This window comes from Octodon degus, unplaced genomic scaffold, assembly GCF_000260255.1.
Source record: "Octodon degus isolate 3935 unplaced genomic scaffold, OctDeg1.0 scaffold00198, whole genome shotgun sequence".
NCBI lineage: Eukaryota > Metazoa > Chordata > Mammalia > Rodentia > Octodontidae > Octodon > Octodon degus.
The window spans coordinates 2,227,240-2,248,384 of NW_004524774.1; the positions used below are offsets into that span (position 1 = coordinate 2,227,240).

General features: G+C 34.2%; 1 protein-coding gene across 5 annotated transcripts in view; it reads left to right on the forward strand.

Moving 5' to 3' along the window:
* Nucleotides 1–21,145, forward strand: part of Diaph2 (diaphanous related formin 2) — an 890,957-nt gene that overhangs the window by 454,131 nt on the left and 415,681 nt on the right. For all 5 annotated transcript variants that reach the window (XM_023704632.1, XM_023704633.1, XM_004644436.2 and 2 more), the window contains one exon: nucleotides 10,284–10,413. In XM_023704632.1, the coding sequence (XP_023560400.1) occupies nucleotides 10,284–10,413 (130 nt within the window). The remainder of the gene's footprint in view (nucleotides 1–10,283; nucleotides 10,414–21,145) is intronic.

The window sequence follows — 21,145 nt, forward strand, 5'->3', positions numbered from 1 at the left end:
TCTTTGTTGGCAATACTGTTGTTATACTGAAATCCATAGTGTAAGGAAGGGACAGTGAATACTACATAAAGAATTAAGACATCTTTCCACTGTGATTTACATTTTCCTGAAAAAGTATCATCTCTGGTCAAGTAGTACCCCCGCAAAATTTTGGTGACAGATTCAGAAATAAAGCCAGAAAAGCATGTATTATATTTGTCTGGTTGTAGCTACAGTGCTAATGTCTTTATGGTAATTGCAATCCTTAAATTATATTATCTTTCTCAATGTTATTGTATGTGTAGTAGTGTTGAAGAAAGCAATAATTTGTAAACAACCCTTGGCAGAGAGCACAGAACTTAATTTTCTTTAAATAAAGCAGGGCAACATTAGAATTCATGTGCTGTATAAAGACTGGCAAGCAGTAGTATTTGTTTTGATATATGCACTGGAGCATTCATGATTGCTTAAATATGAACTGTTCTATGAATATACAAATACAATAGGGGGAAAGGAGCCATGGCTGGGGAAAATTTTTACTAAAAGAAATAAAGTTGAATTATTTGATTATCTTTGTAGTTTCGATGGTTTTATTTCAGTGACTCAACTCCTTCACTGCATTTTATATCTCATTTCTATTCAAGGGCAGTCCAAAGTAAATGTGTAATGTGTATGGTTGCTGTTTGTTAGGACTGCTGCCTTGATAAAAGGGGAATAGCCAGTATAGTTTTTTTCCCCTGACTATGTAAAACATGCTAAGTTTTTGGAGTTTCATGGGAGCATTTATATAACTGTTAGGAAGAAGTGAGGATATTTGGAAAGACTTCCTTGTGCTCCTGTCTGGAGTCATGGATGTTTACCTCACATTAAAGTTCTATTTTATTTTTTGGTAAAATAATCATTATTTTATTTTTTATTTCTAAATAGAATACAAAATAGCAAAAGAAAACAAAGTAGAAATAATACAGAATTTCACTGAACAAAATAATAAGAATTTGACAATGGTTGTTCTCTTGCATAATGTTTCAAATAAGTTGTTTAAATTACCAGATACATGCATACAAAATTGTTTTTAAAAAGTTATCAGACTTTACAAAGATGAACAAAATTAAGCATTATTTGCTCCTTTCAGTAGCCCAGCAGAAATCAGCGATACAATTATCTAAGTTATCCTGTATGTATACATAAATATATCTTTTTCTCTTCTTTCATTTTTCTTTTCATCATCCCAGTTTTTTGTTCCCTTTGAACAGATTCTTTCCCTTTCCCAGTATCTGTTAAAGTTTTAATGTATTTTGCTAGGCATTGTGGCATGCACCTGCAATCCCAGATTTCTTGGAGGCTCAGACAGAGGATGGCAAGTTTGACCTCAACCCAGACTACTTAGTGATTTAATAGAGTCCCTGTCTCTAAATAAAACACAAAAAAGGGGCTGAGAATTTAACTCAGTCCAGAGACCCTACCTGCATTTATCCATTACATTTCCTATGTTGTTTATCAGCAAATCAGTTTTGAATCTGATCAGTGTAGATTTTAGAGTCATTTATGGAAGACCTAGTACTTCGCATACACTTGCTTGCTTCTTTCTAAAAGAGAACCATGTCTAGTAAGCTAGCTGGGTATTTGATCCTTTTGTTTTTCTCATACTTCACTGTGTCTTGTCACAAGTGAAATGTAAAACTACTTTTGGGCAGTCAGAAGGTCCACTGCTTTATTCCTATATATAGCACATCAACCTAGCCATGATCTCACTCTTGACCTTAGACTCCAAATAGGGATGCTGATGTGGGTAATGCCATACCAGCTTATTCCAGTGTCACAGACAGGTAAGGTGGTTCTTCTTTTTATTCTTTTTTTTCTTTACACAATGTACTGTGATCTGGTTTCATTGAATATTCTGTTTGGTGTGGAGGTCAAGGTATTAGACCCCTTAGAGCTAACATAAGCCCTGGAATTTAGACATGAGCAATATATTATCAGTGCAATAAATTCTGTGGCAAGCACTAAATGCTGATCTCTGTAATACAAAATTTGATATTCTGATTCAAACTCCCTGAGTAAATATCTGAGCAGCATTCATATTTGCCAATAAGAAGTGAATTTGCTGCTTAGGTTAGCTTGGAAGGATTGAATGATCTGCTAGGTAATCTAGTCCATCACTGTGCTAATACAAAGTCCATAAGATAAACCTAAGCATCACTTAAGTGTATTTTCAGCACAGTTTTAGGTGAAAGATGAGAAACAGTTTAGAAGATGTATGAATAATATATCTGAAACAGCATGGAACACACTGATGCATCTGCTCTTAGGTGAATACATAGTAAGTTATAATACAAAGCAACCTTATATTTATGTTAGTAAGTCAGGAATATCTGGAGTAATTCTGTCCTTCATAAGCCACAGATTATTAGACAGCTCTGAAGGCTTAAATTGACCACAAGCTTTAAAACCATGTTAAGTATTTAACTTTTTATATTTAAGAGCAATAAAGAAAGTATGCAGAGAAACTATTTATAATTTCCAAACCCCTGCTCACCTAGTTCTTTCTTTTAAATTTGTCTTTGTATGCTTAAAAACTTTGACATGTAACTTAATCTCCTGGAGATTTTCAGATTTTTCCTCCCTAAAATGTTAAAATATAAATTGCTGTAGCATACCCTGAAAGTTTCTGGCTTTGCTGGATTGGGAGAAGGACCCCAAAATTTTCCTTTCTGACAAGACCCCAGCTGATATTCTTATCCAGAGATCACGTTTGACCCTCAGTAAGTTAGTCAAGCCAATGAATTCTTGATTTCTCTTATTTCTTTTATTGCTTGTTCCCCTCAGGCCTAATTATGCTGAACATGTTCAGAATGATAGTAATAAAGTTATTGTCACTTTGCCTCACCATTCTCCAGTTGGCGGCTCTGCTGCCCTTTCTGTTGTCTAGTGATTATCTGCAGTCAATATTTTGAAAAAAAATATATCGTTATACAATACCTCCTCTTGCAGTCTATCAATTCCTGTTAATTTTACACACTCAGCACTACAGTAAAGCAATGACTGAAGGTTCCTAAAGATTTACCTAATCATGAAATTAGCCCCTAATTATTTTTGATTTTATAAAATTTATTCTTTCAACATTACTGAAAGAAGTTACTTAAGGTCTTCATTTTTAAGGAGATCCCAATCTGGTAAGATTGATTGTGTAAATGATAGTATATATTGTTGGATAAGTGTTTGTTATGGTTTGGGTTTAGATGCCTCACCTCCGAGTCCTCATGTGGTCATAGGTGGGGCTTTTTCAGATGTACCTGAATCAAGAGTATGTGATATTGCAATGAAGGGCATGTGATTACTAAATCAGCCCACTGATTCATTTGTCATCGCCCTAATCCCAGAAGCAGATACAGTATAAAAGAGGTAGAAAGTTGTTGTTAAGGTCACCCGTTGCTTTGCTATAGTGTGTATGTCGTGAATTGTTTTATTCTGCCAATACACCCTGCCTTGGAGCAAGCCCATTTTGGACTGCGACCTCTAGAAACTGTGAGTTAAATAAACATTTCCTCCCTTAAATTCGTGTTTTAGATATTTTGTTTCAGCAAGAGAAAAGTAACTAAGACAATATTTTAAATATAATATATATGGATAAAGACAAACAAATTCCCACTTCTGTTCTGGCAATATTAGAAAAATGCATTACTAATAACTATCACTCACCTGAATGGTCCTCCTTCTGTCTACATTCTGTGTTTATAACACATAAATACTAAAGCAGTGTGCCTAAGTGACCATGTTGCGTTCTGGCACCATCCATTTTTAACTGTATGGACTAGAGAATATTGCTTACATGTTTTATCTTTCCTGTGAAGGGAACATAATAATAGTTCATTTGATGAAGTGAGGATTTTTCTTAAGTATATCATGTCTATGAGGGAAGAAGGGCATTCTTTGCTGAGGAGCACAAGGAAAAGCCTGGGAATTATCACCCCTGGAACCAAGAAATGCATATTAAGTGTCACTGTTGTATGTGTTGATTATACAAAAAGTGAACAAACCAGACTGCAAGGTCTTACATATGTCCGACATATCTGAATGAGGGTAGGTGGGGGAAGAAAGGATAATAACTAGAGATTAAACTGAGGTAATAGGAAGAGACTAGAGCACAGAGGGGCTTTGTTGCTACTGATGACTTAGTCTCTGTGGAGATGGGAAGCTAAGGTAGGCTCATGTTTCTTGTAGTCTGAATGATCACCTTGGTCAGAATATACTACTAAATTCTGCAAACATGTCTGTGAGCATTCATTCATTCTATAATTAAGTAAACCGCAACATGAAATGTTTAGTTGCTACCAATCACATAACTAAGAAGTACAGTTTACAGTCCAAATATTGTTGATAGTTAAAGCCAAAATCTATTCAATACTTATCTGAATAGAAATTTGGCCTTTAGGGGCTGGGGAGATAGATCAGCAGTCTAACCACGTGCCTAGAAAGCACAAGGACATGGGTTCAATTCCTGGTACAGCATGACATGCTGGCCCTGGAACCCTAGGCTTTCCAAGCTGGCCACTGAGTTCAGACATGCTGTTGCACACCTGTAATCCCAGCATTGTGGAGGCTGAGACAGGAGGATCATTAAGAATCTGAGCTGTGTAACAAGACTCTGTACTAAATAAATAAATATTTTTAGAAAAGAAAAGAAATTTGGCCCTTATTACAAAAGTAGTGGGGAACCATGTGATTGTTTTAAAGGAGAGAGTGAAGCTGCCATATCTATGTTTAGGAGCCATAATTAGGTTAAAATATTCAGGATAAAATGAAGCAGGGAGAATGGAATGGTCATGAGTACCTTCTGAGAGTGTCTCCACATAGCAAACACTTGCCTTTAAAATGGTAGCTGCTATCTCCTTCCTAAAGCCTGCTTACTCTAGTGCTGTCATCTTCATCATTTTGGATATGGTAGATCAGATTTTAATCATCATAACTTAAAAACTTTTAGAGTGTTTGATCTTTCCTTTACCTCATCCTTTCATTCAATTAAGTAAATCCTGGATTTCTTTTTTTTTTTACACATTCTCTATGAGATTTATTCTTAGTCTTTCTACACTTACTCCAGTTATTTTAATTATATCAGTCCTTGATAGTTGCAGCCACATTATGCTCTTAAGTCACTGATTGTTTTATATGTAATTGCATGTTTTCTAGTAATTCTTAGTTTGAGGCATCGTACATCAAAAGGTACCATACATCATCTCTCTCTCTCTGTTCAGTACAGTTTCAAGCTCACGGGGAAATAAATTATAACTTTATTCTGACATTTTCTCCCACTTAAGTCTCAGGACATAGAGTACCCTGGAAGATACCAGTTTCCTCCCCAACCCCTCTTTTATACTTGTGTGCACATAGAATTTCTATGTTTGTGCCTAGAAACCCCCCACAAAGTTTCATGCAGTCATAGGTGGAACTTTATGGCAGTGGCTGGAGCTAGGGTGTGTGATGATAAGATTGAGGATATGATGGTGGGTCTAAGGGCACATAGCCTGAACAGAATAAAAGGGACAGAAACAGGGCTGCTGTAAGGGCTTGCTGCTGCTGCTTGCTTCTATGCCACTTTTCTGTTTTCTGCCTATGATGAAATGCTTCTCCTCTGATTCCTCACTCCCATGTCACCATGTCTTGCACCCATGCAACTATAGACTTCCCTCCTTCCCTGGGTTTTTGGGGCTTGCTATTTTGGGAATGATCCTCATCAGTTCCTGTCAACATAAAATAAATCTCCTTTTAAATCCTGGGTGCCATTTTGGTGTTTGTGATTGCCATTGTAATATGAATAGGTCACTCACATCTAGAATGGAAATTGGCAGGAGAACAACTTATGCAAACACAGAACAACTTATGCAAAGGCACAGTGGTATAAAACTACACAGGACATGTTTTAGCAATTGTAATCATGTCAACATCCAAAGCAGACAGATTAGAAAGAAAAGAGTCAGCTCATGAGGGACTGCCTATGTAAAACCAAGAGATCTGTGTGTTTCTATGGTAGATGATAGAAAATTCTGCAGTGGAAATTTTTAATGGATCCTATTTACCAAGGAAAACTTAAACATTTGAAGATTAGAATCCCTATAGAGATATTAAATTAACTATGGTTGGTTAGGGTAGATAATAAAACAAAAGACAGACAAACTGACTTTGTGAGAAGTTATACAGGAGATAGTGACCAGTTATTTCCAGTTTTCACTGAAGACAAAGCAAGACAAAATAGGCTTAAATTGTAGCAGAAGGGAAAATTACCTATAGAAATGGTCTTCCAATAAAAGATTGAATGTGACTGACAAAGATCATTAAAGTGTTGTGTCAGTCTCTATGTGCTGATTTCTTCCCAATTTCAGAGACATGGCAGACCTGATGAATTTCAGGCTTCAATGAACATATTTAGAATAACTACATCTCCTTTGTGTCAATTGGTTATTCAAATGCTTTGCTGTCCAGTATCGAAAGTTGTAGTAATGCATTTGTACATGTAAAACATAAATATTATCTTTTGTCATGTATCATTCATATTTATTTCATAATTACCAGGTCTATCTATAGAAATGGCTATTGTTTTATTAAAAGTATATGCATATATGTAGCATTTCAGCAGTTACTAACAATTAGGTAGATGAGCTGGTGAGATAGCTCAGGAGACTAAGTGCTTGATTAGGCAAGTACCAGGGCCAGGGTTCCATCCCTGGTACCACATGTCACACTAGCACCGCCCCCAAGCCATAATGAGCCAGCGACCAAGTCCGGGCATGGTGGCACACACCTATAATCCCAGCACTAGGGAGGCTAGAAATAAGAGGATCACTATGAATCTGAGCTGTGTAGTGAGATCCTGCGCGCATGTGTGCGCACGTGCACACACACACACGTGCACAATTAGGTAGAATAAATTAAATTGCATTATTAATCTATGGGTGACATTTATTGGTCAGGTGATTACAATTAAAGCTGCTATGTTGTTTGATAATTTGGTGGCATTGTCAATTTACAGTGACTGTTAATTAAAAAAAATCTGCTTCAATTTACAGTGACTGTTATTATTCATTGATAAATCACCTTATTAAAGTAACATACATTGTTTTTAGCTTTTGCAAGCATTACTAATTTCTGAAACTTCTGTTTGTTTTTCCATTGTTTCAAAGCATTTAAAAGACAGGGGATTGTAGACTGGCCATTTATTCATCCTTTTGCATCTTTTACAAATAATTCATGTATCTGTTTCACATCCTACCTAACCATGGCTGGCAAAAAGAGAGGAAAAAATATAAACAGGTATATCAAAAAGTACTTCGCTGGTGACTAGGGCAAACCTTGACATACTGGCATTATAGTCATCAATGAGACATAGGCAATATAGGTGAGTATTGTTTGAATATTTAATATATCAAATTTTCAACAGTTTCAAGTTAATCGGATATCAAATGGGAATCAATTTTTTCACTTAATAAGCTAACACAAGCACTTTGGTAGTGATTCTGTACATACTGAGATTGCTTTTGTTCTCCCCTGACATATTTTTATCTTTATCTGTCTATCTTATCTGTCCATCCAAATACATTTTCTAATGTTTATGGACAGATAGATAGATCCAGGACAAGAACAAATTATTGGAGTAACGTTATTATCTAGTACAACTGATGAAAGTAAATGATTTTAGTTGCCCTCTATGCTAATAATGAAAAACACAGTTGGGGAAGTAAGACAGACCAGATGAGATTGACAAAAGATATAATAATATAAAGTAAATGTACTTCACCAAGAAAATTTTCAATTCTATTGCCAGCAAGACAGCTGAGCAGACTAAGTGCCTGCTTTGACAAGTGCAAGGAAGAGGGTTTGATCCTCAGTCCTGCATGCAGTGCCGGCCCTACCCCCAGGAGCGTTGAGTCAGCCACTGAGGCCAGGCATGGTGGTGCACGCCTGTAATCCTCGCACTAGGGAGGCTGAAATCAGGAAGGTCATTACTACTCCAAGCTGTGCAGTGAGATCCTGTGTCAAATACATACACTTTTAAAAAACTAAATTTTTCTGTTCTATTATGTATTTATTTCACAAGAATTGGTCCAATGTTCACACACATCAAGAAAGTCTGAAAAAATCACTTATTTGTCATGATTTGCTGCCAATTTGAAACATTAAAATGTACTCTTGAATACTAAGGTGTTTTTAACATAAATACTTAAGTGAGTATTTTTATGTTACCAAGTAAATGTTGTTTCACAGACAAGCTAAGATGTTTCTCAGCATGGCAAGGCATGTATGTGTTTGACCATGTCTGTCCGTCCTTTGAACGAAATATTATAAATCCAAAAGATACGCATTTTCTGTCAATATGCCTTTGTGATTTCATCAACATAGATCATTACTTTACTAATTTTATGATTTTTTAATTTTTAAAATGTAAACATTGTTTCTAATAAATTTCATAAAAATTAAATTCTTAATGATACTGAATATATATTAAAATTCTGAGATTTAAACACTGTAATAATTCATACTCAAAACTTAGGTTTCTAGTGCAGAATAATGTAACACTCACCAAGAAAATAAGAGAACAGTAGCACCCACAGAATTAACATAGTTGATCAATGTCATTTTTAATTTTCAGTGTTTCCTCCAGTGTTTCTCATAGGCACTTTTAAAACTAAATATACCATATAATTTGTTGTAGAAAGAATGGGGCTAGTCTTGATTATTGTTTCATATTTTATTATCTTTATTTTTGTTTTAGTCTCTGTGGCTTTCTTCTTTTGGAAGATGTACTTGCTATATTCTTAAGCATCTGACATTTTTAGGATTTTAAGATTAGTAGGTTAGTTATAAAATGTTAAATTTCGTATTCTTTGAAATCTTTCACATACTCCGAAATGATGCACTTTCTCAACATATTAAACAGTAATCCCTGCTAAAGACCTCTCTTTAGGAATGAGAGCCTCCCATTGATTCATCTGCACCTGCTAGGTTACTTAAGACAAATTGCCCTTGAGGTTCATGTTGTTTACTTATAACTTGTCCTTGAACAGTGTCATGCTAATTGTGGTACTGAAAAACATTTAACAGTTCATTTTGAGAATGCAAATTTTAAATATGTTGCCAATCCTGTACTGGGTAATCCTCGAAATTCTAAAAGAAATAATTATGACAATTGAAATATAGGAACTTCAGCTTATACATTCCCTGATCTTTTATTTATTTTAGCCTTAAGTGTAATAGTTCTTTTAAGGTATTTACATCATCTGAAATGGCACATTTGCTAAAAACTATAGTATCAAACACATTCAGTATGGTACTGATTATTAAATGCTCTGAATTTCTTTTAGTTCCTAAAACAATGAGAATTAATTTACTCTGTAATTACCTAAATATCATCTGTTGCCTTTTGTTAAACCTGTTTGTGAACAATATTCATTTATTCTAAACAGAGTAATCCTTAAATCTGGAAATCCCGAATCAGTATGAACATCAGTGGACAAACCCATCATCTAAGGATTATAGAATTAAAATATCCAACAGAATGAGAAAACTTGATACTTTGTGCTCTATTTATGCTTTGCTTCTGAGTAAATCCTTGATTTCATTTGCAGCTTAGTCTTAAGAGATATAATAAAGGAAACATTAGATTCTCATTGTATTATTTTGGCTCTACTCTTAAGATTTTTATTATTATAACTGTGGCATCTTTTCTCTAGTGTGTCTGAAAAGGAAATACAATGTGTAAGCAGACAAATAAAAATTATATATTATCGCAAATGCATGGTCAGATTTTTTTTATAATTCTAGATAAGAACCACTTTGAGAATTATTTTGTGGTGGCCCACAGAAGTAGAGGGTAAATGTGCTTATTCTTTTACATTAATTTATATCAGTGATGGGTAGGAATAATTTCACAAATGAATCCTGCTTTCAAGAATATATTTTTGTAGTACAGCAAAGAACAGAATGCTGCTAACGTAAGTGCACATTAACTTGGACTATTACTATAAATACTGTAAGTGGATGTTCTTCTCTCATGAAAAGAATAGTTCATTTTTCCATAATGATTCAAACATTTTTGAAAATATACATTATGGTTTAATTTGATACTATCATTGGCCATATTTCTTGCTTTTAAAATATGCTCATTTTAAAATCCTGAGCTTTGCCACTAGACCCCATTAAGAAAAAATATTAAGTGAGTTTTATTGAATTGAATTCACTCATTCATTTGTTCCATTTGTTTAAGAAAAAAGTCTATTTAAATTACTAAAACATTTCATGTTGTTCCCTTTCAGATCAAAGATACTAAATCAGCAGATCAAAAGACAACGCTTTTGCATTTTATTGCTGAAATTTGTGAAGAAAAACACCGAGATATCCTGAAATTTCCTGAAGAACTAGAACATGTAGAAAGTGCAAGCAAAGGTAATCGATTTTTAACTGTTTTGTGGCTTTTCCTGGTCTATGTGTTTCATTTGAAATGGTAAAATTAAAAAATCTATAAATGATAATCATAAAAATAGATTTGATATGTTTGCTGTATAAGAAAGGCTGGAATAAAATTTGTTGCCTTATGTTTAACAGCATTGTACATTTCAATAACCTGTTATTTTCTTTGTCTTCATTTTTATTAGTACTATGCAAGATTATTAGTGCCTTCATTCCTCTGATCAGATAATTGATGATTTGAAAATGATTGCTGGGGGCCTGCCCTTAAGCTCAAGTGTTTACGTGTCTGATGAAACAAAGCAGTCAGGCTCAGGATGCTGTGGTTTGATCCCATCATCCTCAAGCCAAACCAGACCTGCCCTGAAGGCAAACTGAGCAGCCTCCCCCAAAAGAAAATGATTGCAAAATAGTCGTTCCTTAAATGTGTTTAAAATCATTAATGTAACTAAAGGCACACATGAAAACATGCACACACACTCACATACACACACCTGTAAATAACCCATATCACAAGAATGAATGTCAGATATTTACATGAAAATATAATGTTCTATAGTTTAGATGAGGAAGAAAATATTTTTCAATGGGTACAAATCTTCATGGTATGAAGATGAAATTTTAAAGTCACTGTAAACGCCTTGGTTTCCAGGGACTAAACAACTTGAGCAAGGCACAGTAGCACAGTGTCTTAGTAAAAGGTGAAATATTTATATGATCTGAAGAGAAACTGGAGAGCACAATGTCTTAAGACAAGTGAAAGAAGTTGTTGACAATCAGGTCAGAAGACTAAGGCGGGCATCTCACAGACTTCAGTGGAAGGCTCATCTAGATATGGTAGTCAGTACAGCACCATTGAGAAACAGGGTAGGGGAAGTAAAAATGGTTCTGAGATTTTAATTTGAGGTAATTAGCTTTGTTAGTATTATTTATTTTTACATGTAGTTAACAAAATGATGAAAGAATGGTGAATCAAGGAAATATTTTCTGAAGTTGAGCTCATACGTGTAGAGAATTATGTTTTCCCTTTTAGACAAGGAAATTGTGTTTGAAATTGTACTATAATAATTCCATCCTATAACTCTGGATTTTCTGTAAGGACTCAAAAGCGCCCTTTTCTCAAGTTTATTATAAATGATATAAACCTGTTAGTATCCTTTTTTTCTGAAATGCTTACTAGAGATATGATCCATGTTATTTTTATTTTATTTTATTTTTTGTTATCAGGTATTGAAATCGGGACCTTGCACTTGCCAGGCAGGTGCATGTCCCACTGCTGTGAGCAACATTTCAAGGAACAAAGTGACTCCATAAATCCAAAACACTGTGTAATGTATTATTATTGTTGTTGCTGTTGTTAGGTACCAGAGGGCGAATGCAGAACACTTTAATGTTATCCAGTGTTTCTCATTTTGTGTCTAAATTAACAGAATATCATAAGATGCACCTAGGCACTACGTGCTGCACTGGCCCTGTCCCCAGGCATACTGAGCCTGCGATGGAGTCTGGGCATGGTGGTGCATGCCTGTAATCCCAGCACTAGTGAGGCAGAAATCAGGAGAATCACTACGAGTCTGAGCTGCATAGTGAGACCCTGCACAAAAAAAAAGTTAAAGATGCACCATGACTCCATAGAGCTATATTTTTCAGCAAGCATATTATGATTGGAAATTATACTTAGTATAACTATAATAGCAGCTACGAGGCAGATACTTTCTAAAGAACTTCTGTAAATTAGTCCTTGGATTTAAAAATATGCCTTTGTATCTAAGGCACATTTCCTAACACTTAACAAAAGTAGAATAAGAGCATCAATTAGAACATTATGTAATATGAAATATAGTAAAAGCTACAAATCAGAGCAGTTCTAAATTTAGATCATTTTGGTGGTATTACTATCTTACTGCTTTTTATCAGATTCAAAATTTTATTTTTAATATGAAAATCTGTTTTTAAAAGATGTTGAAAGCATAACAAGAATGCATGCAAGTAAAGTTTGTCAAGTTTGTGATGATTTTGATTGGTTTTAATTCTTTTTAACTCCTTTTTAAAAATATTTTTTTGAGAAACAAATAGCAATGAGACAGTTTCAAAACTGATTAATAGGACTGTTTCAATAATTAATACATTGTAAATTGTTGTCTTCTTATTGGTTATCCATAGTATAAGACGCAGACAGGATATCCTGTCCAAACACTATTAGTACAAATCTTTCTTCTCATTGAATTAAGTGAAAGTAGCTGAATATCAGCCATAGTTACTCTGTATATACAGATACAAAATGGTCCTTCCTTTGTATCCCCTTTTTTTGTTTAGTCCTGTCAGAGATGGGTATTCCATTGTCATCTAAATACTATAGATGTGTAAATTCAAGGAAACAATCCAACACATTCTAGCAGTCCACAATAGTAGTGGGTTATCCACAGAAGTTGTTGACTTGAGCCTTTCACAGCTCAGCATATTAATATGGCTTTACTTTATATACTTCCTTTTTATATTTTTCTGCTGGATGCTTAAGACCAAGACAAAGCAAGACCTTTGTAAGAAGAAATGTAACTTTTGTATTTGATAAGGTCAGTCAAGTCCCCTCAGGATTTATCTTGAAACCATGTACTGCAGTTTGTAGATTCTTTGTCAGTGTCAGCCATGTGGATGAGCCACAGCCATTGCTTGGCCAATGTGCTCTCTGTGAAAGCCTGAGAGAATGTTTTCTCTCCATGTGACTCTCCTTAGGCACACTCTACATCATCAATCAGTTTCCTCTTTGGCCCCATAATCTCATTGATAAGAAAATTTGGGACACAACTAAGTTGCATGATGTTACATTATAGATTCTCCTATGTCCTGAGTCTTCACTGACATTGAAAGGCTAGGGTCAAAATGTTGGCTGTCCTTGAAGCCCTTCGATCTCTCTAATTTTTGTTCTGCAAACTTAGGTTGTTAACCCTCCAGAAGAGAAGTTTATTATTACCCTACAACATATGCAGTTGGGTTTACCTTCACTATCTGTCTGAATATTAAACAAATTTTCCCAGAAGAACTGAAAATGTCATATCATAGTGACATATGTGTACATATGTTTATATCAGCACAATTTGTGATAGCCAAATCTTGGAAACAACCAAGATGCCCGTCACATGATGAATGGTTGAAAAGATGTGGTAATTTTATACAATGGAGTATTACTCAGCTATAAAGAATGATAAACTTGAAGTATTTATATTTAAGTGGATGCCACTTGAAGATATACTCATAAGTGAAATAAACCAGGCCCACATGTATAAATATCATGTAGACTCCCTAGTATAAGAACTCAAAAGAAGAAATACAAATAGAAAGGTATAACACAATTAAAAGGAAAGCGAGAACTTGAGGATTGGACAATGAGGAGAGGGCAAGGAGAAAAGCTGGGAAACATGACAGGGGCAAAGCCATACATTTATAGGCACAAGATGGGCAAGGCAGTTTTCCTGAGAAACATCAGCAGGTTTTTAAAACTAGCAGTTTATTGGTAGAATTCTTAACCTGGATAACTATATATGCTGATACCTATGAACCAAGCAACTGCACTGAAGATAGCAATGTGTAATAGAAAGGTCACACTTGGAATGCCTGTAATTCTAGTCTTCTAAATACGTACTTCTTGTCATGACAAACCAATTATTACCATATTATGTCTCAAGTTAACTCCTTTTTGATCCCCTTTCACTTCCCTTCCTCTCCTTCCATCGATCTCTTGATCCCCTTCCTTTTTTATGTATGTTTGTAATACATAATGTTTTCATTCCGTATATTAAGGACTGTTTGTTTAAAAAATGTGTATTTGGTATAGGGTCTTGCTACGCAGGTCCTACTCATAGTAATCCCCCTGTTTAAGCCTCCCCAGTGCTGGGGTTACAGGCACACACCACCATACTCTGTCTCAATGATAGGTTTCGCAGGCCTGGGGTTGGGCCTGCATGGCATGCAATACTGGGGATTAAACGTGGGTCCTTGTGCTTGCCAGGCAGGCATTTAGACCAAAGAACTATCTTCCTGGCCCAATGGCTGTTTTTTGAAATGTTTTTCTTATAAATGTTTGTAGTATATCATTACATTCACTGTGGGGAGTTAGTACATGTGAGTAACATGTATTAATTCTTTTTATGTGTCCTCCTCTTCCTTCCCTCCCACCTCCCACTATCTCTTAAATCCCTTCCTATTTGCAAACGATCTATATCACTGTTCCCTATTGTCTTACATGAGTATATGTGATAAATACATGGTTTTAGGTGGAATGATTTGGAGTGACTAAAGTGAAATCAGCGATGAAGCTTCCATCAGCTGTGCCTTTGTGTGTGTGTGTGTGTGTGTGTGTGTATATATATATATATATATATATATATATATATATATAGTATGGCTTACTTGTGGCTCATGCTGCTATAGCAGAATATCACATACTGAGTATTTATGAAGAACATAGATTTATTTCTTATTGTTTTGTAGGCTGGGAAGTCTAGGCCTTCATGCTCTATGCTAATATGGTAAAAGATGTCACATGGTGACAAGTAACAAGAGGTCATGCTTGCAGCCTTGTGATCTTTTATAATCAGCATTAATCTATTCATGAGGCTTCAGCCATCATGACCTAAACATTTCCCATGAAGTCATACCTATATGCTTTTTGGGAAATGTTCAAACCATGGAAATGCATGTATGTGTATTTATCTATTTATCTATGCGATAAATATTTAACTATATAACTATAGTCATGTGCCACATAACTTTTTGGTCTGTGGCCAGCTATCCTGCCTATACTATGGTGGCCATATAAGATATATCAGCTGACACTATTGTAGCCATCTTAGTTTTTGTAAGTACAATCTATAATGTTTGCACAAGGACAAAGTTACCCAGTGACTCATTTTTTAGAAAATAGCCCTGTTATTGAGCAGTGTAGAACATTTATTTACAAATGCTTTAAATAGTTTCAGAAGCATAGGCCATATCATTTACTTTTAGCGATTATTAATACTGACAAGAGTAGACTATAGCACTAGCTTTAGTTAGCTAGTAATTTAAGCTAGTAATCTACACTGATTTTGTGTCAAGTACAGTAACAGTGGAAATGAGGGGACATGCACAAGTCACCTAATAAAATGAAATATATGTAGTAACTATGTAGCTATTGCAGGACTACTATCTCTAGTGGTAATCATACTAGCAGTCATAATTGATACACAGCCAAGCACATAACAGTTATTTTTATTGCCTTATTCAAATGGACAAAGTAAATAAGCTTATGGATAATTTACAGTATGTATTAGATGTTATTCTAGTTATTGGTTTCCTATGCCTGTTTTTTTGATAAATCTTTTCATATTTTTCCTTTACAATATTGCCAACTTCTTTCTCCCTGTTTCAAGAGCTAGATCTTTCGATTGTATTTTGATTAGTTCTGCTTTTGTAAGTTCTTCTTCTCAGTATATTCACAAGATTGTTATAAAAAAAATCCCCTTCCTATCCCACCATTTGTGTCATAACAATCCTTAGACTCAAGTTATTTTGACTAGTTCTTTCCTTTTCTATAAAATTGAAGCTCAGAAATACCAACTGAAAAAGTTCTTAGGCACATTCTGCCTGCTTGCAGCCCTCTAGTTTTCATTTCAGTGTACTCCAAGATATATTCTCTTGAGACTTTTTTATTTTTTATAATAATAATCCTGTATCAGTGTACAATTTCATTCTGTATCCAATGCCTGTAAATCTCGCCAGCCTGCCCTCTAAGCCACCAATCATTTGTCATATCACTGTTCAGAATCTATTTCTTTCTTTTTTAATATTTTGTGACTAAAGCCTTAGAAAAAATACTATGAAATTTAGTATGCAGGAAGAAACAAAACAGTGAAAGGTCAAGGAATTTACCTCTTATGTATAGTAGAATGCCTTTTCTTGGTATTTGAGGCAAACGGGTCTTATTTGCTTAATATATCTTTCAGCCCTGTTTGGGTCACATTCTTTCACCTGCAGTGCTGCATATAGCATACTGTTTATATGAGAGTTACATTCTACCAGTGAAAATAAAAATGGATCAATACTATATAATTCATTTTATATGATAATGGGTTCCTCTTCTTTTGTTCTTACAAAGAAACAAAGGGAAATAAATGACAAATTTGCTAATGGCTGTATTATTTAATGCATATTTAAATAATAATTGCATGACTATAAATACCGTTTTCAAAGACTTTTGAAGATAACAATACAAATAGCAAAAGACTACAATTCCTTCCTGTTTCCTATTATCTCACCTGAGTATATATAATAGATACATGGTTTTAGTCAAAATAATTTGTAATGATTAAAACCAAATCTATGATGAAGCTTCTGTTAGTTTTGATTTTTATGTCTGAACACTTATGGTTTAGAAAGTAAAGCATTTTTATGTTCACTATAGCAATTTTTTTAAATTTCAGTACTAAATTATATGCTTTGAAATGACCAACAAAGGAAAAAAAAAAACACCTTCAAGTTGAAAGAAAACAAAAGAAGTTTATAAGATCTATGGAAAATTTGTTATAATTGTTTTTATTCCTCATAAAGCTGAGCTTCTAAAATTGTGTGCTTCTTTGAAGACACAAAGCCATCATTTCAACTTAGCATATTTTCCCAGAGCTCTGTAATTCAAAGATATTGGGGGAAAGCACATCATTTTTACATTAAAACATATATATATATATATATATATATATATATATATATATATATATTTGTAGAATGCAAAAGCCACATGAATTTTTAAAATAAAACAGATGACTTCAAAGAATTTTCACACTTGCTGCAGATCCCTGAGGGTGCGTGTTCAATCTTCTCTTCCATTAGGAGTACTTTGGTGGAAAAAGTTTATGAAGCATTGCCTGGAGAATTAGAAAGTAGTTTTGTTTAGATTTTCATTCGTTTAGTTATTTAATTATGGTAAGTAGAGGGGAAGCAAGCAGGCAGGGTGAAAGAAGACAGACTATGCCTTTCTTCTAACCATATAATCTCATAGCACTTAGGAAATTCAGACGCAAATTATGTTCTATAATTTTGTTACTGGTAAAATTAATAAAGTAGCATTTTTCTGGTCATTTTTCTCTTGGTTGAATTATAAATTTACATGCCCTTTCATTCATGATTGGCATACCAATGAGTCTTTAAAGGAAAAAAAAAAGGTTACTATAGAGACTGATGACTTTATCTCAGTGAAGTAATTTTAATAAGCCATGATTACATTTTCCAATGATTAATCTTAAAGATTTTGTATGTAAGAACATTTTATCTATATATATCATATATATATATATATATAAAATTCCTAATAGTATATTATATAAAGAATCACTAGTTTAATAGATGTATTTAAGTTTCAGCTTTCAGATTTTTTTAAAATTTAGTATAGGGTCTGCAGGGTCTACAGGGTCTCACTAAGTAGATCTGACTCATAGCGATTCTCCTACTTACAGCCTCTCAAGTGCTGGGATTACAGGCGCACACCACCATAACTAGTCTCAGTTGCCCTCTCAGTATGCCCTGGGAGCGGGGCCAGCACAACACCATAGGGTTTAAACCAGACAACTGCATCTGCCTAAGCAGGCACTTTAATCCACCAAGCTATTTGGCTGGACCTTGAGGATTTTTTTTTCTAGAGTTTGATTTTAAGCCTCAACTGTTTTATTGGTTAGCTCTAGGGATTAAACCAGAAGGGTTACTAAACTTTAATTAAAACAATTCCATTCAATGGGGAATTATATTAATGTTTTTGAAGCTACCATTAATCCAAAAGTTTTCCATAAATTCAAAATGGCTTTCACTTCCTTAGCACCATCCTACACAAAAAAACTAGTTAAGGATCTTGTAAATAGTGTTGATTTATAAATTTTAACAATCAATTATGTTTTTTTGATATCTGCTTTTTTATATTTCTTTATTCATTAATAATCTTGTGATTTCTTCTCAAGATTAATAATAAGAAAGCTTGGACATGTTTTATTGAAAAGTCTAATAAATAAATAAAAACATAAAATAATAGCAGAGTATAATAGTTGGGAGAAAGTAAAGGAAGCTAAAACATTTCTCAGAAATTTCTGACATCAGGGCCAGCCAAATAACTCAGCAGATTAAAGTGCTTGCTTAGGCAGACTCAGGCCAAGGGTCCCGCCCCCCAAGGCACACTGAGAGAGACAGCAATTGAGACTGGGCTTGGTGGTACATACCTATAATCCTAGGACTTTGGAGGCTATGAACAGGAGAATCACTATGAGTCTGACCTGGTAGTGAGACCATAAACACCTTGTAGACCCTGTACCAAATAAATAAAAAAACAGGTTTTCTTCTCTTCTATATCCCTTGTCTTAGCAATAGAAAAAATATGTAAGATGTGAAAAGTTTTCATAAATTTAAGATGAACTGAGGAAGCATATTTAGTTTCCTTGAATAAATTTTTTTCTTTTACATATGTACAAACAGTAATAAAACACTCAGTGATAATAAGCCAAAAAAAAATCTCTGTTGCTCCTCATCCCTTCTAAAGAAGTGTCAAAAAATTACCTACTTAACTCTACTAATGTAGTGACCTGCATCTGCTAAGTTTTAGATATTTATATTTTCTTTTAAGTATGTCAGTATTTTATGTATTACCTAAGTTTTTCCCATTTCTTTCTTTTCTTTTCTTTTTTTTTGAAACCAGGGATTGAACTCAGGCCTTTGCACTTGCCAGGGAAGCACTTATTCCACTAAGCCATCTCCCCGGCCACCTGGTTTCTTTGCTTATTAGAAATCTAATAAATTATTCTTCAGAGGGAAGTAAAGTGTTTCAAACTTTTCTTTTACTTCTTTTTGGGTACTGAGGAACAAAAGCAGAGCTTCATGAATTAGGCAGGGCTTTATCACTGGATTAAAACTATAGCCCAATCAAGCAATTCCATTAATTATCTCAGGTGATGTTCTTTGTTTACTTGGAAATCAGTTAGAAAATATTCTTAACGTTCAATTGTTAAATGGTACATGTATAAGACAGTCCAACCAAAGTAATAAAATATGTTTACCCTTATCAATAAAAAACTAGGATAAAATTTTCAGTTATCAATTTTACAAGGGTTAAAAATCAAATTGAGTCATATAGATATTTATTTATTGGTGGTCATTTTTAAAAGCTATACCTTTTTTTGTAGAGGAGAATATATCAGAAACCTCAAGTAAATCACAAACCTTTAATTTGTCCTAAAAAAATGGAAATGGTCAGCATAGCTTAAACACAAGAATTTTATTTCAATACAATTTTTTATTAATGTTATTGAGAAATAGCAATGAGACAGATTCAAAACCAATTAATAGGAAAGTTTCAATAATTATTACATTGCATATTGTTGACTTCATAGTGGTTATTCATAGTACAGGATGCAGACATGATATCTTGTCCAAACACTATTAGTACAAATCTTTCTTCTCATTGAATTAAGAGAAAATAGCTGTATATCTATCTTAAGTATTTTATATACAGATACAAAATGGTCTTTCATTTGTATCCCCCTTTTTTTGTTTAGTTTTGTCAGAGATGGGACAGAAATGTTCCTTGCCATCTAAATATTGTACGTGTGTGAATTGAGTGAAATAAACCAATATACACTAGTAGTGTATAATAGTAGTGGGTTTTCCGTAGGACTGGCAATGTGAGAAGTTGTTGACTTGAGCCTTTTACAGCTCAACATATTAATATGGCTTTACTTTTTATGCCTCGTTTTTATACTTTTCTGCTTGATGGTTAAGAACAAGATAAAGCAAGACCTATATAACAAGAAATGCAACTTTTGTACTTGACAAGGTCAGTCAAATCCCTTAGGATTTACCCTGCAATCCAGTACCGCAGTTTGTACACCCTTGTCAGTGTCAGCCATATGGATGAGTCATGCCCATTGCTTGACCAATTTGCTCTCTGTGAAAACCTGTGAATGTTTTCTTTCCATGTGACTCTCCTTAGGCACACTCTTAAGTCATCGATCACTTTCCTCTGTGCCCCCATAATCTCCTTGATCAGTAAATTTGGGACACAAGTGAGTTACAGGTGTTACAGTACAGGTTCTCCTATGTCCTGAGTCTTTACTGACCATGAAAGGCTAGGGCCAAAATGTTGGCTGTCCTTGTAGCCCTTCTTTTTTCTAATTTTTGGTCTGCAAACTTAAGATGTTAACCCTCCACAAGAGAAGTGTAATGATATTATTACCCTATAACAAAGGCAGTTGAGCTTAACCTCACTATCTGTCTGAATATCCCATCTTAGACATAACATGGAACAGGTATTTTCCATCAAGTATTTATATGTTAAACTTTAAATCCATACAGAATGTGAAGAAAAAAATATTTTAAAAAATAGGTTCAATACTATTTATAACAGTAAAAAATTGGAAAAATTTCACATTGCTAATAATTAAGACTAATAAATGAATCACAGATTATATGTACAATGAGAAAAATTTGAATATAGCCCATTCTTTTTTTTTCTTTTCAAAGTTTTATTGATAAACATATAGCAATGAGACAGTTTCAAATCAAATCAAAAGTACACTTTCAACAAATAATACACTGCATACATTCTTCTCAGTGGTTAATTGCTGTACAAGATGCAGACTTGTGATCCTACTTACAAACACCATTAGAAAAAATCATTCTATTCATTAAGAGAATGCAACTA